Consider the following 16,513-nt stretch of genomic DNA (forward strand, 5'->3'; position numbering starts at 1 on the left):
CAAGTGAAGATGAGGAAACCAGGAAGCGTGCCTTTGGGGAGGCGAGTAGAGTCAAGAGTGCTGATGGGAGCCCGTCCCTGTCCAGCCCTCCATCAGCCATTCGGCCATACGACAGGCCTTGGCCATGTCTTCCCCAGACAAGTGAGTCTCAATTTTGTGTTTCAAACATTTATTTCCATTTCCTTTAATTATCACATTCAATATCTAACACTGCACACTTTTAGAACCTGTCTGAGCCTAAGCTCCATTTAGACAACTGAGTTCTCTGCTTCTTTTTCCTTCATTTCATTGACATTTCACTTGTTCAGTCATAAATTTTAGTGTCACACTCATTACCACTGAGTACTTTGACATACATACACACACACCCAATTTATGTGTTATCTCAAAGGAATGTGTTCCTGAGAATTTATCCTTTCCTGTGATCATAGTCATTTTATTATTTTCAGATTGGGCCAGAACGTTTATGTGCCTCATTCATTGTTTGATTCAGGAAGCATACAGTATTTTTGTTTACCTTCTCTTGATTTAGATTTTGCTTTAATGTTCAGGAGAAAACCTGTGGATTGAGCCCATGCTGGGAGAATGCCCAGTGCCACAGCTAGGGAAAATAATGGCTTAGATCAATCACTTTGAGTTTTATCCTAGTTTTTACCAACTGTAAGACAAAAAAAAAAAAGTAAAGATTGAGAAAGAATGAGAATAAAGTAAAGACTGTGTTCTGGTGTTAAGAACACCAGGGAGCCCAATATGGTTTTGGGGCATGAGGTAGTGGAGGGGGGTGTGGGGAGGATCTTTGGGTGCCTCCTGACTGCAGGCACTTTACAAACTTATCCAATGCTCTTGTAAAGTTGAGATTCCACTTTACAGAGGAAAAACTTGAGGCTCAGAGAAATAAAGACAACCTTGGCCAAGGTCATTTTTAAAATTTTTTTATTTTTCTGAAGTGAGAAGCGGGGAGGCAGAGAGACAGACTTCTGCATGTGCCCAACTGGGATCCACCTGGAATGCCCAACAGGGGGTGATGCTCTGCCCATGGGCATTGCTCCATTGCAATTGGAGCCATTCTAGTGCCTGAGGCGGAGGTCATGGAGTCATCCTCAGTGCCCGGGCCAACTTTGCTCCAATGGAGCCTTGGCTGCGGGAGGGGAAGAGAGAGATAGAGAGAAAAGTGAAGGGGAAGAGTGGAGAAGCAGATGGGCACTTCTTCTGTGTACCCTGACTGGTAATCGAACCCGGGACTTCCACATGCCGGGCCAAAGCTCTACCACTGAGTTGGCAGGCCAAGGCCAAGGCCATGTATTTTTTATTTTTTATTTTATTTATTCATTTTAGAGAGGAGAGAGAGAGAGACGGGGGGAGGAGCTGGAAGCATCAATTCCCATATGTGCCTTGACCAGGCAAGCCCAGGGTTTTGAACCGGCGACCTCAGCATTTCCAGGTCAACGTTTTATCCACTGCGCCACCACAGGTCAGGCCCCAAGGTCATGTATTTTTTAAGTGCTGGCACTAAGCTAACATTCCTCCCAGATTCCCTTTGTGGACTCTGGAGCTCAGTCATTCATTAGCTGCATGACTTAGGGAAGTCCCCAGTCCTTTGTGCCTTGGTTTCCTAAACAGCAAAGTGAAAAAAGAGTCTGGAGTCAGAACTACATGGTCTCCAGAGAGCCCTTGTAGCTTTAACACTGTATGCATACAGTGAGTATGTGAGCATGATTAGAGGGATTGGCTGTTTTTGAGCCAATCACAGGTACTGGATAAACACCTCCCACCAGGTCAAGGTGCGAAGGGGAGGGCAAAAGTTAAAAAAAAACAGCAAAACAACTCACCTTTGATAAGAAGTCTATAAAAGCCAGGTGTTCCCAAAGATTCTTCCTATTTGGCAGCTGCCTCACCCCCAGCTTCTGATCTCCCCCAAATTGTAAGTAAAAGAACCTCTTTTGTCGACTTGGATTGCTCCAGGGAGTAAGGGGTTAATGACAACTTGTAGGGGGAAAGTGTGCTTTCATTTTCAGGAAAAAACATTATGGTGGCTGAACAACGTGAGGATCTGTTGAAATGCTTGTTTTCCCCCACATCTTCCCTGGCAGCAAACCACTCAAGATTGCTGCTAGTTACCTGTGCTACCTGTCTAAGGGCTCTTGAGTGTTGGCCTAGGAACTACAACTTGAATATTCCTATTTGGTTAGGTTCTACTCAGCTTTAGAGACTCCTGCGCATTTCTGCTCTCTCCACAACCACGGCTGATTTTGATGATTTATTTACTTATCTATCCCCTTCTGTCACTTTCTTCCTTTCTCCTCCCACACTGCTTCGTATGAGCACTGAAGTTTCTCCTTCACACAAAGGGACTCTGACGTGTGTTGCCCTTGGCCTTCACCCACTGCTCAGATGAGAAAACGGAACAGGCTTGAAAATGTCACAGAGCATAGCTGTCATTTGATTATAAATTCTCAAACCTCCCCCTTGTTTGATGCTTTCTATAACATTTCCTATTGGTCCCAAACACCTGGAAGACATTACAGCTTCGGTGCGTTTATTCCACTCTTTGAAAACAGGCATGTGTGAAGACATTCTACCTTTTAATATAAACTTGACTTTAAATAGTTACCTGGGTCTCCATTGAGACCCAGCCGGGACTCAAGCTTGGCTGTTATCATCGCTTTAGCCAAGGAGTATCTGGGGAAGACCCAGACCCAGGCTGGACCTGAGGTGGTGGGCCGGGCAATGGAGTATAGTTGCTAGGAGCTCATTTGACTTTCTTGCCAGTCTAGAGAAAAGAGAAACACTCTTCTTCTGGGCTGCTGCACACGTGTTCAGAGGCACCAGGGATCAGGATGGCCGAGAGCATCTCACTGCCCTTGTCACGGTGGCAGTGGGCTGGGTAGTGAGGCTGTGAGCATCTTCGTACATCTATACATAGAAGTGCTGCTCACAGTGTCTGGTAATCACAGGCTTTCAGTGAATAAGCCCCTGGTAACTGTCTTCTTGAAAATCCATCTGCCTTGCATGTGGAGCAACAAATGGGCTCTCTACTGCCTTATATTTCTCCACAAGTTGAATATTCATAGTTCACAAATTATTCTCTTTTCATAGAACTTCTTCTAGGAAGGCAGAAAGAACCACACTATAGGAGTCCATCTGTTATTTTGCTGAAGAAGGATTGGAAATAGGATCCCAAGTCATAAACCAATAGGATGTGATTGATAATCCTAGAATATCACAACTTAGGAGGGGCATCAGATGTATTCTTCCTGGGCCTCCGTTTCCTAATTTCTAAAGTTGGCAAGGGTTGACACAGATCTCTCTGAGGTCACTTGTAGCTCTGTTTTTCTATGGTTACCTGCTATTCACATATGCACACCCTCACAGCCTTCTCCCAGCTTTGTACATACCTGTTAATATAGTACATATAATGAATTAATATATACACCTGTTTATTAAGACATCAAACATTATTAAAACATTTTATAAAGTAAAATGTGAGAGTCACTCCACCCCATCTCCTTCCCCAGAGGTGCGCCCCGGGTGGTTATTCCTGCTTTTATATAGACATCCAAACAGTATATGTGTATACCACTTTATTTAATTAAAAAAATAATCATACTATATTTTGCATACTTCTCTGAAACTTGATTTTTTTTTCACGTAATAATATAATGTAAACAACTTTCAGTTGCACTTTAAAAAAAAGAATGTTGACTTGAGACCTCCGGGAGCAGAGGCGCAGGGGCAGGGAAATCCTTCTCCATCATTAACCACTCCCGGTGGGCGCCTGGCCGCCGGCGGTGAACGTTGGCCTGTGACCCTGTTTTATGATTAATGGATGGGTTACATTCGTGCTGATGTGGCACAGACCTTTAATCCTTCTGTAGAAGTTTAACTTCCCATAAACAGATTTGGTTTGATTCGACCTTTTCTCTCTTTGTTTTTCTGGTTGAGTCAGCACACTCCGCCTGAGGAAAATAGCTTGGTAGGAAATAGTAACATAGAGAAGTCCCTTAGGTCATTATTATCTTTTTTAATTTAAAAAGAAATAATAACGCCTTACATTTTTATCATGCTTTATAAAGCATCTTCATGTTTTTCATGTCATTCAACAAATTTGTGTTGAGCAGACCCAATGAGGAGAGTGCTCACAGGTCACCCTTGATGCATTTGGCGATGAGACAACCAGAGCAGATATTACTGCCATTTAACCCATAATAAACTAAGACTCAGAAATCATTGACTCGCCCATGGTCCTAGCTAGAGGGAGGCAGAGCTGACTCTTAAGCCCAGGTCTGTTTGAGCCATTAGCAGCAAACCTCTGTGTGAATGTGTCAGATGCTTATGGATTGGTAATGCCAGTAGTGGGGATAATGATCCACAGCCCAAGGATTTGGGGTATTCTGAGGGTGTCCTAAAGGACATTAGGGTCATCCAAGGCCGATTCCTCTCACCAAGCTCACTCTTTCCTTGAAAGATGGGAGTATTGCCCCTTATCCCACTTTGTGTCTTACTAGCTATTTGTGTTTGGACAAATAGTTAAACTCTCTTACTGTCCTTCCTTATTTATGGTATGGGAGAGGGGGATTCTGAAATCCCAGCTGCCTTCTGGGATTCTTGTGAGGAATAAATTATACAGTGCATGCAAAGCAATCAGCAGGTTGTTTGGTAGTAAATGCTAATTTGCTATGATTATTGGGCTATTTTTTGTTTCACTGAGAAAACATCTTGACTGTTGGGTAGAATCAATTCCTCTGTACACATATCAAAACTGAGAAAGAAAATATTTGCCCTTTGGCCTGAATGGCCCTGATTTCAGGTTGGCTTCCATCCACAAGAAGATCTGGAGGCGAGGTTCAGAGCTAATAACCTTGACTCCGCTGTTAGAACTAGTATATACACAGGGGCAACATCAGGTAGCTTGGATGTGAAGCGACTTGGGAGAACATCTTCTTTTAGAGATTGTTGCTCACAAGCCTGTCCTGGTACCCCGATGATGACACTGTGGTTTCATTCTTTTCAGTTAAGACAGTCATCCCTGTTGAAGAAAGAGTGGCAACAATGAAAGAGATATCAGTGAAACCTTCCCAGGAATTAGTTCAGTAGCCACTGACTTCTTATGTGAAGGGACAGGGTGCCGAGAGCCTGCCTTGGACGGATGCAGATCGTGTGAGAAATCAATTGGCCATGAGAAACAGGGCAGGGTAGGATCTCTGCTTCATCCTAGCTGGTACTTTGGGCAAGTCAGTAAACTTCTCTGAGTATTAGCTGCTCATTAATTAATGAAGTGAATACCCGGGCTGGTCACCCCATTGCTGAGTGGGTCCAATGAGAATTGAGGTGCCCCTGGGCTTCCAGAAAGTAGAAGGCAGGCACCGGGTATCTACCCTGTATATAATATATGGGGGGGGGTATAGAGGCCATGGGACTAGGTAGGAAACTACTCAAGATAGTCTTCACTATAATTTGTCCTCTTTGATAGCTCAACCTATGCAAAATTACTCTTTCTAACATATAAGAGTCCTGTGAGCTTGCATTTTCAAGCCTAGCCCAAAGTGGCAGCTGAAAAGGCATAGTGATCCCCTTCGGAGGACCACTGCTGAAGAGGTTCTTTGGGTAGGGGGTCTTTGAGCCAAAGTCTCCCCTCACTAAAGCAGTGGAGCTGAGAATGACAGGAACAGGAATCACCATAGGACGTCAGCACCCTTCGAGCCCATGGGAACCTCCAGCCCAGAGGCACTTAGGAAAAATCCTCCCCATCTGTCTCAGGTGGTCTCACAGGTGTTTGAGTACATGATAAAGGAAGTTTGTACCCCACTCTGAATCGCAAACCTGAAGGGAGGTTAACTTCAAGGCAAGTGGTGGTTTCTTCTCTCAAGCTTGTTGCCTGGACAATAGTCTGGTGGGCTACAGGCTAGCAGAGCCAAGTGGAGAATGGCCACAGAGGCCAAAAGCCTCCCTGTCCTGGCCTCAAGCATCCAGGGCACCTGAAGGCACCAGGGATCAACAGAACAGAGAGACAGTCACTACTGCAGTGCTTTCTGTTTGCCAGATGTGAGTGAGTCACTAATTAGCTGGTTTCATCTTAGGATCAGTGATGCCAATGGTCTCCTGGAAGGCATTCTCTATAGGATCACCATGAACATGTAGCATCCCACCTTCATCTGTTATGGTTAATTGCAACTACTTAGGCTGAGGGGGAAAACTGCCCCCAGACCTCCTTTGTTTACCTACTTGTGGAAATGGGCCAAACATGCCGGAGGGGCCTGCAGGGATTGTCTGCACACCACAGCTGCCTTGGCCATGAGTCCAGCTGAGTCTCCAACAGTTCTGTTCAGGACTATCATGCATTCCTTTCCAGACCTGTCACCATGGCCCACAAATTCCCAGCCCTCACCCCAGAACAGAAGAAGGAGCTCTCAGAAATCGCCCAGCGCATTGTTGCCAATGGGAAGGGGATCCTGGCTGCTGATGAGTCTGTAGGTGAGTGCAAGAAACATCACACAAGCTCATGCTTGTTTCTGCACGTAGCAAAGGCACCACGATAGTCATATTCTCTTTCCTCCCCGAGGAGGAAAGGCTTATGCACACAGAGGTGGGAGCGGAAGACTTAGTAAGCATAGACCTTTCTCATCCTATCATTCTAGTTGGCAGATTTCTGAAAATGCAGGATGGAGGCTCAAGACTTCCATATCAAGCACCCTTGCCAGAGGTCATTTGAACCCAGGCTGTAGCAAGACCAGGGACTCAGTAACCAGAATGAGGTCAGGTACACAGCACTCTGCTGCTAATGAGCAGTCAGTTTAAAGTCAGCCAAGAAAGGGCAGGGAAATGTCCACATCTGGCACAGGGGAGGGCTTGTGTCTGAGGAAGCCCAAGGTGGTACAAAGGAGAGCTGTAGCAGGCCTGCACGCTTCCATGAAATGATAGACTCCAGAGAAACCAACAGTCAGACTGAGGGCTAAACCGGAAGAAGGCTGAAGAGACAATGTAGGGCCTTACCTACCCGCGTGGACCCAGTGGTTACTGGACCCATACTCTTCCTGACAGCAACCAAGGTCTTTGCTAAGGAGACCAAAACAGAGAGAGAGAGAGAGAGAGAGAGAGAGAGAGAGAGAGAGAGAGAGAGAGAGAGAGAGAAGTGTTCTGAAGATCTGAACCGAAAAGCGAATCTCGCTGTCCTTCCTGGTGAGGGTCACGGAGACCGTGGAGGGAAGCCCGGCTTGCTCCTTACGCCGTCTCTGCCCGCCCGCGTAGGCACCATGGGAAACCGCCTGCAGAGGATCAACGTGGAGAACACAGAGGAGAACCGGCGGCAGTTCCGAGAACTCCTCTTCTCCGTGGACAACTCCATCAGCCAGAGCATCGGGGGCGTGATCCTGTTCCACGAGACCCTCTACCAGAAGGACGGCCAGGGAAAGCTGTTCAGAAACATCCTCAAGGAAAAGGGCATCGTGGTGGGGATCAAGGTGAGCACTGCCACGCCCTTCAGCGCTGCCTCACCCCAGCCGAGCACCCAGCACGAGCACCCAGCACGGGGCTGCGGGAGCGTCAACACTCTGAACGCTTACCATCTAACTGCTTTCCATCCCACCTCCCTCTCGGACAGAGCCTCTCCTAGCCTTTTCTTCCCAAGCCCCTTTCTCTCTATTAAACCTCTTACTGTCTCATATCTAAAATAGGAATAATAGGACCTACCTCATAAGAGTATTATAAGGATGAAATGTGTTCAAGAACAGTCCTTGTTGCATAATTATTATTCAACGCATGGTGGTTATTATTCAAGCACTTACTGCTCTGTTTTAATTAGCTTTTCCAAAACTGCACGAACTTCTCAAGAGTGAGCATTAGTACTCAATGAGTGCTTACAACACCAGGGACTCATTTACTCCTCCTCACAACCTCTGGAGGTAGACTCAGTTACCATCCTTATTTTAGAGACGAGGTAAGAAAATAAAATTACAAGGAGTAACGTAACTTGCTGACAGCAAGGTGAAATTGGGGGCAGTTCCAGCCCAGATTGGACTGTTCACCTCTTGGGCTCACGAACATAGCCTATCCAGGGGTCCCCAAACTTTTTACACAGGGGGCCAGTTCACTGTCCCTCAGACCGTTGGAGGGCCACCACATACAGTGCTCCTCTCACTGACCACCAATGAAAGAGGTGCCCCTTTCGGAAGTGCGGCGGGGGGCCGCATGTGGCCCGCTGGGCCGTAGTTTGGGTACGCCTGGATGCTCTACTGAGAGTGGATGCTGCATGCTTGCTCTCTTTATCTCCTGTACTAACGCAGTGCCTGGTATGTGCAGGTGCTCAACAATGTCTCTTGAATAGATGAATAATTTAAGGGAAGCTGCTCATATATGGCACCTCCGCATCCCACATACTATCACGTTACTTCTTACTTCCCAAGCTCCAGGCCTGTGCGTTCGATCCTCTTAGGGTTGACCTTGACCCTCTTACATTATTCCTTCCAGGTAAATTCCCTTCTGCTTTGAACTGAGTTGTGTCCCTCCAGGTGACTAACACATCTTCCTAATTCAACTCCTTGGTTTGTGAAAGATGGGAACTATTAGTCAGCACTAGGGGCTCTGCTTGTGTTTTACTGGGACATCTGACCTGCTAATTACTTGTGAATTATTTAATTCGCAGTTAGACCAAGGAACTGCTCCCCTTGCAGGAACAAACAAAGAAACCACCATCCAAGGTAAGGATCGTGCCCACTGATCTGAATCAGGCCAGTATATGCTAGAAACAAGTAGGGAGATAAAAACCATGAATGTCACACTGGTTTTAGAGCCACATACACCTGACTTTCAATCCTAGTTCCTCTTGTTAAGAACTGTGCCACCTTAGGCTAGTCACTTAAATGTTCTGAGTCCATTTTAGGGTAACAATATCGGCTTTGAAGAATCGTTTGGGGGGTTAGATTAAGCAATATATGTAAAGTACTTACCAGAGTGCTTTACACAAAGAAGATACTCTGTACCTGGAAATATTATTTTTAGAGAAAAATCTAGCAGCAGTAGAGAGGAAAGGTCCCAGGCTTTGGGATCAGACACACCTGGATTTGACTCCTGGTTCCAGCACTTACAACTTAGATAATTTTGCTAGGTACTGCACTGCCCAAGTAGATGAGCATGAACCACAACGTTGGGTTAACTAAGCAGAATTTGAATCCCAGCTCCATCACTCCTTCACTATGCAAACTTGGTTAAGTCACTTAACCGCTTGGAGTCTCGCTATCTTCATCTGTAAAATGAGTGTGATATTAACTATTAGGGTTGTTATGATAATTAAATGAGAAAAAGTGTGCAGAATACCTAGAATCATGCCCGGAACATAGCAAGTACTAAACAAATATTAGCTCCTTCTAGTCTCATGATGTATCTACTATGTGCATCAAAACCATATTTATGAACTTCAGGTCTTTTGGCTCAGTGTTGGGACCTATGATTATTTGCCTGGTTGTTTTAGTTTCCCAAGCTCTGCTGATGGAAAACTAAGCAAGGGAGAAGTGCCTGTGGCCCCGTGGATCATGGGCAGAGGGGAAATGAAGCCTTTCTCTCTTCTGTGACTTACAGGGCTCGATGGCCTTTCTCAGCGTTGTGCTCAGTATAAGAAAGATGGTGCTGACTTTGGAAAGTGGCGTGCTGTGCTGAGGATTGACAACCAGTGTCCATCCACCCTTGCTATCCAGGAGAATGCCAACGCCCTGGCTCGCTACGCCAGCATCTGTCAGCAGGTGCTCAGCCTTCCCCTTGGGCTAGAGCACACTAGGCGAGAGCTATCTTTAGAGCCGTGTGTGTGTGTGTGTGTGTGTGTGTGTGTGTGTGTGAGAGAGAGAGAGAGAGAGAGAGAGAGAGAGAGAGAGAGAGATAGAGACAGAGAGAGGGACAGACAGACAGAAAGGAAGAGAGATGAGAAGTATCAATTCTTTGTTGCGGCTCCTTAGTTGTTCATTGATTGCTTGCTCATATGTGCCTTGACCAGGGGGCTACAGTAGATCGAGCCCCCTTGCACAAGCCAGTGATCTTGGGCTCAAGCTGGTGAGCCTTGTTCAAACCAGAAGAGCCCGCGCTATAACCGATGATCTCGAGGTTTCGAACTTGGGTCCTCTGTGTCCCAGTCTGTCGCTCTATCCACTGTGCCACTGCCTGGTCAGGCTAGGGCCTGTCTTTCTGATTTTACTATACTCACACATGAACCTTCTTCTCCCCTCACCAGCGAACCCTGATGGATTTTTTACTACTTTTGCTGTAGCCAGGGTTGGTAGGGAAAGATCTGGTTACACAAGACAGCTAGGAGCCCAAAAGGCAAGTGCTGACAACTCCTGCCCATGTGCCAAAGGGCTAAAAGCTGAGTCTTCAAAGTGGTGAGGCTTTTGAGGCCAGGGTTCTTGCTTGTGTGTGTTCCACTCTGTCCAAGACAGGATCCTCTGAGATCCCCAACTATAGGGTGACAGCTCTGACCCAATCCACATAATTTCATGGAGGATGGAGACCTGATGCTAAAGTTTCCAACATGTGTCAAAGTGTCTCTGGGACCCAGTTCAGTCTGATTTGCTTGTGTGGATGCTGTGTTTTGTAACCTGAGCTATGGGCACATGGAGATTCCCAATCAGACTTGTAAACACTTCTTGAATTCCTTACTTCACCCACACAGAGGCATCTTTCTTAGACATTAAGCTTGACTGCTCTGAAAGGGTGACAGCTAGTTTCTGGGGTAGCTAGTATCGTTTTTAGAATAAGAGGTAGAAATTAAAAGTTTGCATTTATTTTGCCCCATTCCCAGAAAAACTTATTTTGTTGTTGTTAAGCGATGTTCACTAGATATCCCATTATATTTCTTTTTATTGCCCTTTAAGTTATGGTATTTCTCCATAAGGGCTTCATTTTATACCAATTGCAACTGTTGAGTAACCTCTTACAGAAAGGACTCTGATGAGCAGAGTTTCACTCTGTCCTCTCCTTTTCCTCTTTAGAATGGGCTAGTACCTATTGTTGAGCCAGAGGTCATTCCCGATGGAGACCATGACCTGGAACACTGCCAGTATGTTACTGAGAAGGTAAGTCTTCAATATAAAAGTCCCAATTCTAGTTGAAAAACCTTGCTTTTAAGTAACAGCTGTTACTTAACCTATATCAGCTGTTATATGTGAAATATTCTTCAGTTGTCATCATATATAGCATTGAGGCGTGGAGGGGTTATCAAACCTTCTACTTTTTGGCACATGGTGTGCTTCTTCTGGAAAAGGCACAGGATTTGCAGTACAAGGCTAGGGTGTGAGAATCAGTGTTCCCATTGGTGAGACCTTGGATAAGTCATATTATCCAAGGGTAATAATTTTGGACCTCAGTTTCATTATGTGTAAACTAAGAAATTTTAAAAATAAGATGAGGCTTACCTCACATGAAAATGTGTAATTAGAAAGTAATTTGTTTACGTATGACTTTCTAAATCAGCCACAGTGTATCTGTAGGAGAGTAAGAAAGTCATAATGTAACCTGAGCTCTGTTTCTTCCCTGGCAAAATGAGGTGGACTAAAATGAGGTCTGAAAGCACTTCCGTGTTTAGAGTGTATGGTTTTTTGTGTGTGTGTTTTTGTTTTTGTATTTTTCTGAAGCTGGAAATGGGGAGACAGTCAGACAGACTCCCGCATGCGCCCGACCAGGATCCACCCGGCACGCCCACCAGGGGGTGATGCTCTGCCCATCCGGGGTGTCGCTCTGCCGCGACCAGAGCCACTCTAGCACCTGAGGCAAAGGCCATAGAGCCATCCCCAGTGCCCGGGCCATCTTTGCTCCAATGGAGCCTAGGCTGCGGGAGGGGAAGAGAGAGACAGAGAGGAAGGAGAGGGGGAGGGGGAGGGGTAGATAAGCAGATGGGCACCTCTCCTGTGTGCCCTGGCCGGGAATCGAATAGAGTGTATGTTTATGACCACTTAGCATCTATGGGGAAAGAGAATGGAAGCCAATTTAGATGTCGCCAATTAATTAATCAAGGCAGTCTCAGCTGACCAAAGGGAGTGGTGGGACGGAAGGAACGGAGGGAGGGAAGCATGCCAATAGTCCATACAGCGAGCAGTTAGAGGAGGAGCGATGGGGACAGGCCAGCTTGGCCGGGCGCAATGGCTGTGGCTTGCAATACATCGCCCTAGTGAGGCCTCGGGGCTGGCTGGGAAGCTTTGGCCAAGCCACATATGAAAAGTCCTTTATCCTGGAACCCTGCAGCGTAAAAGTGCCAAGGTCAGGTGACTCTAAGGCTGGCTCTGAGTTTCATAGGTTTAGACCTCTTGTCCTTCAGGTCCTGGCTACTGTCTACAAGGCCCTGAATGACCATCACGTTTACCTGGAGGGCACCCTACTGAAGCCCAACATGGTGACTGCTGGACATGCCTGCACCAAGAAGTATACTCCAGAGCAAGTGGCGATGGCCACTGTCACAGCTCTCCACCGAACTGTTCCCGCAGCAGTTCCCGGTAAGGCTCTCCTTCCCTCTAGCTCGCAGTCAGCCCTCAGCCTCTGAAGGAGCTCCATGTGCCTGTGCATTTGTCCAGGAGTCCTCTCTGCACAGCAGACTGCCCTCCCACAGGCGTCCAGCACTTCCCCACACACTCCATCGCACCACATGGCCTGGGTCTGTCCAAATGCACACAGCCCAGTGATTTCCTCAGCTTTCCACCACCTTCTGTATTTATTAAAGCCCTTATATCTTTAGCCCAACTAGCCTCAACAAATGCAAGCTAATACCTCCAGGCCAGTCCCACGGAAGTCAAGCAGAGAAAAGACCTGGACGTTACATATCTTTTAGACTCATTGCTTGCTTTCTCAAGCAGGTCCCCAAGCTGGGATTAGTCAAGTGGAATGGCTTTTTCCCCCCTAGGCATCTGCTTTTTGTCTGGTGGCATGAGCGAAGAGGATGCCACTCTCAACCTCAATGCTATCAACCTCTGCCCTCTCCCGAAGCCCTGGAAACTAAGCTTCTCCTACGGACGAGCCCTGCAGGCCAGTGCGCTGGCTGCCTGGGGCGGCAAGGCTGCAAACAAGAAGGCCACGCAGGAGGCTTTTATGAAGCGGGCGGTGGTAAGATGCTACTACCTCTCATCCACTTGATTGTGTGGACACCTGGGGCCAGCTCACTCAGGTGGAAAAGCTTGCTTTCTGTAGGCTATGGTGGTATCTCCAGATAGTGGCTACTGGGTATTTGAAAATGTGGCATTAGAGCTCAGTAGGAGGATTAGGGCTAGGGGGAGTTTTGAGTTATCCTCGCTGGGCATACAGCTGATGACTGAGACTGACAGATGATTTCCACAGAGATACTTCAGAGGGCAGATAAGAGGAACAAGGACTAAACAGGGACACCTTTCATTTTGGGATGATAAATAAATCACCCATACAAGCAGCAATAATACGATAGGATGAACGCTGGGTTCTGAGAACAAAGAGAAACAAATTTCAGGGGGTCATTAACAACATACTACAGAGAAATTCTGAATAAAGGCTCAGAAAAGGCAGAGATGGGCATTTAGGTGCATACCAGTGACCCTGAACAAAACAGTTTTAATAGAAAGAGATGAGAAAAGGTGCACATCTAAGAAGTTTATCAGGAAAAGAGCTAGAAAGGTTACCAGGAGAAATGAGGACACAAAAGGATTTTATTCAGCTAGGAACCATTCCGTTTTGAACACCTATTATGAGCCAAGGACTGGGTGAATGAACAAAGCAGACATAGCCATTGCCTTCAGGGAACTTAGAGGCTAGCCAAGTAGGAGAGAGCTCGGCATATTTAAATGTAAAGCACCCTATCAAAAGAGTGAATGAATGAACTCATGGAAGGAATGAACATATTTCTAAATCCTATAGGTGATTAGGTTTTATTATCCAGAATACATAAAGAACCCTTCCATCTTCGTAACAAAAATGAAAACAACCCAGCTTTAAAAATGAGCAAAGGAGTCAAATAGACATTTCTCTATCAATGAAGTGCAAATGGCAATAAACACGAGAAGATTCTCAGCATCACTGATCACAAGGGAAATGCTAATCAAACCCACAAGGGGGTATCATTTCTACCCACTGGAAAAAAGCCAGAGGAAAGAGTAAAGATGAGGACAGTGAAGATCACTGAGAGTACAAGGACTCAAGGAAACAGAATTTCATGAAACTAAATATTAATACAGGTGGCAGAGTTGGTCTTAGAAAGAAGGGGTGAGACAGCAAAGAAGAAAGAGAATAGGGTGAAGTCAGGTCTGTTGAGGTCAAAAGATGTAGCGGTTGGCCGCTGACTACATTTGAGGGCCTCTGTTCAGAGTGAGGAGAGAATAGATTTCAGTCTCAGCAGTGCAGAATCTTGGAATAGTTGTTGAAGTTGGCTGCTGGGAAATCGACCAGATGTGATGTCCAAGCATCAGGCAAAGTACAGTTGAAATGAGAGTGAGTTTGAAGTATGTTAACTTAAATCCTGTACTTTCCTGACAGCTCTCTTAAGCATGCAGGAAGACTCAGGTCAACCTAAATAGAAATAACAGGAGAGTAAAAGTTTTTTTTTTTTTTTTTTTAATTTAGAAAATTTAATGGAGTAATATTGAAAATTAGAGAGTACATAGGTTTCAGGTAAACATTTCTATAGCATTTGAACTGTTGATTATGTTGTGTGTCCATCAACCAAAGTCAAATTATTTTCTGTCTCTGTATATTTGTCCCTCTTTACAAGAGTAAAAGTTTAATAAGGAGATAGAAGAATACTGAACTTGAGCGATTGCTTTATTTAGCTTTCCGATCACAGAGGAGGCTGGGCAAGAAATTAAGTGTTCACCGGAGGTTTGGCGATGAAGCACTGAAGGAAAGGAGGGCCCTAGAGAAGTTTTAAAAAATCATCTTAGGGGCATAAGCGAGGAGTGGATTTCAGAGGTAGTACTTCCCCTTGCAGTGATGGAGAGCTGGGTCCCTGCTGGCGTGTGGCTGATGAACTGAGCAGATGTAGCTAACATGATGGCTTGTGAGGGTAAGGGCCAGAAGCCACTCACACAAAAAAAGGGAAGCTGACTTTATCATCAGATGTGTTTCTCAAACTCAAGCGTGCATCTGAATCACCTGGTGGGCTTGTTAAAAGGCAGATCATAGGACCCCAGCCAGCAAGTTTCTAATTCAGATGGCCTGGGGCCAAACTAGAGAGAATTTCCATTTCTAACGTGTTCAGGTTCATGAAATGCACTATGAAAATCACTGGAGATGAAGAAATAAGTCCTAGAGAGAGCTAACAATAGTAAAAGTGGCTTAAAGAGTGGCATTCGAATATTATTCATACTGTCAAATATTATTCACAGGTTTCTTAATACTGAATGCAATTTTAATTAAAATTTACACAGGGAAAAATGATACTGTAATAACAACTACATAAAATTACATGTTCTTGTGGTCAAATATAAGTAAAAAATGGGAATTTAAAGGAAATAATTTTATTTTTAGTCATTTTTGCTACTGTGTACCTTCAGCTGCATGTTGCTTGATGCTTGGCTGTACCAGCTGGTCTATTTCTTAGCAGACAACTTCAATAGCTCTTCCAAACTTCCCCACTGTAAAGACTGAAATCCCCATTCCTTCATCCTTAATGAGAAGTTTCTCAACTTTAATTTCTAGTACTGTTACAATATTGTTGGTCCTAAAAAGAAACTTACCTAGTAACAAACCTCTGTGTTGACAAAGAAATGCTCAGAAAACTGGGATAAAGGAGATAACATGTCATAGAAGGAGGGGAACGGTATCAGGTGCAATATTCCAGCAAAATTGTTGTAAGGAGAAAAATATCCAAATGAAGGTGTCAGTAGTTTCAAACGAGAAGCAGAGAGGGTCAAGCACACGGTTGTATTTGCTCTAACGGGGTCTCCTCTGCCACCCTTGTGTTCTAGGCTAACTCCCAGGCCGCCAAAGGCAAGTATGCTGCCACGGGCTCCTCTGGTGCTGCATCCACCCAGTCGCTCTTCACAGCCAACTATACCTACTAGGACCTGACGCAGGGCCACTGGCTCTAGCTCTTCTAGGTGTCTTGAAAACCACAACTTTTCCACTGACCCTGGGAATAAGACAAACTAATTGAACTACTGGAAACACAATGCATGTTAAATCAGTTATTGAAACTTAAGCCTTAACATCAAGGATCTGACGAAATTTCACACAATGGTCTCCTTGCCACACTTCCGCCTGTCCATGCCCCGCAGAATCTAACTAAGAATAGACTTTAAAACAAAATTACTTCTCCATCCAAGTAATGACCACTGAATGAAAACGTCTCAGAATCTGAGGGTGGAGAAGTGTGTCTTATTAAACAGTCCTAGGAGTGGTAGGTTAGGACAGCTGCAACCAAAAGAGAAATAAAATACCCCACAAACCTTCTGTTAATATTGGGTTTTACTTTTTGCTCTTGTTTTCAAAGGACTTGGTATATTTTATTACTTTTGACTCTACTAGAGGTGACTGACATTAAGTCAAGGTCCTTACCTTTGGCTACTCATTGGAATCATCTGAA

The 16,513-nt window shown here is 45.3% G+C and overlaps 1 protein-coding gene across 1 annotated transcript; it reads left to right on the top strand.

The window, feature by feature from the left end:
* Positions 1-1,772: 1,772 nt before the first annotated feature.
* ALDOB (aldolase, fructose-bisphosphate B) lies at positions 1,773-16,386 on the top strand. The gene is made up of 9 exons (XM_066367538.1): positions 1,773-1,921; positions 6,350-6,471; positions 7,246-7,457; positions 8,639-8,693; positions 9,571-9,731; positions 10,971-11,054; positions 12,293-12,467; positions 12,872-13,071; positions 15,897-16,386. Exons 2-9 carry the CDS (start codon positions 6,360-6,362, stop codon positions 15,990-15,992), a joined length of 1,095 nt encoding a protein of 364 aa, XP_066223635.1. The 5' UTR covers positions 1,773-1,921; positions 6,350-6,359; the 3' UTR covers positions 15,993-16,386.
* Positions 16,387-16,513: the final 127 nt, after the last annotated feature.

Source organism: Saccopteryx leptura, chromosome 2, assembly GCF_036850995.1.
Source record: "Saccopteryx leptura isolate mSacLep1 chromosome 2, mSacLep1_pri_phased_curated, whole genome shotgun sequence".
Lineage (NCBI taxonomy): Eukaryota > Metazoa > Chordata > Mammalia > Chiroptera > Emballonuridae > Saccopteryx > Saccopteryx leptura.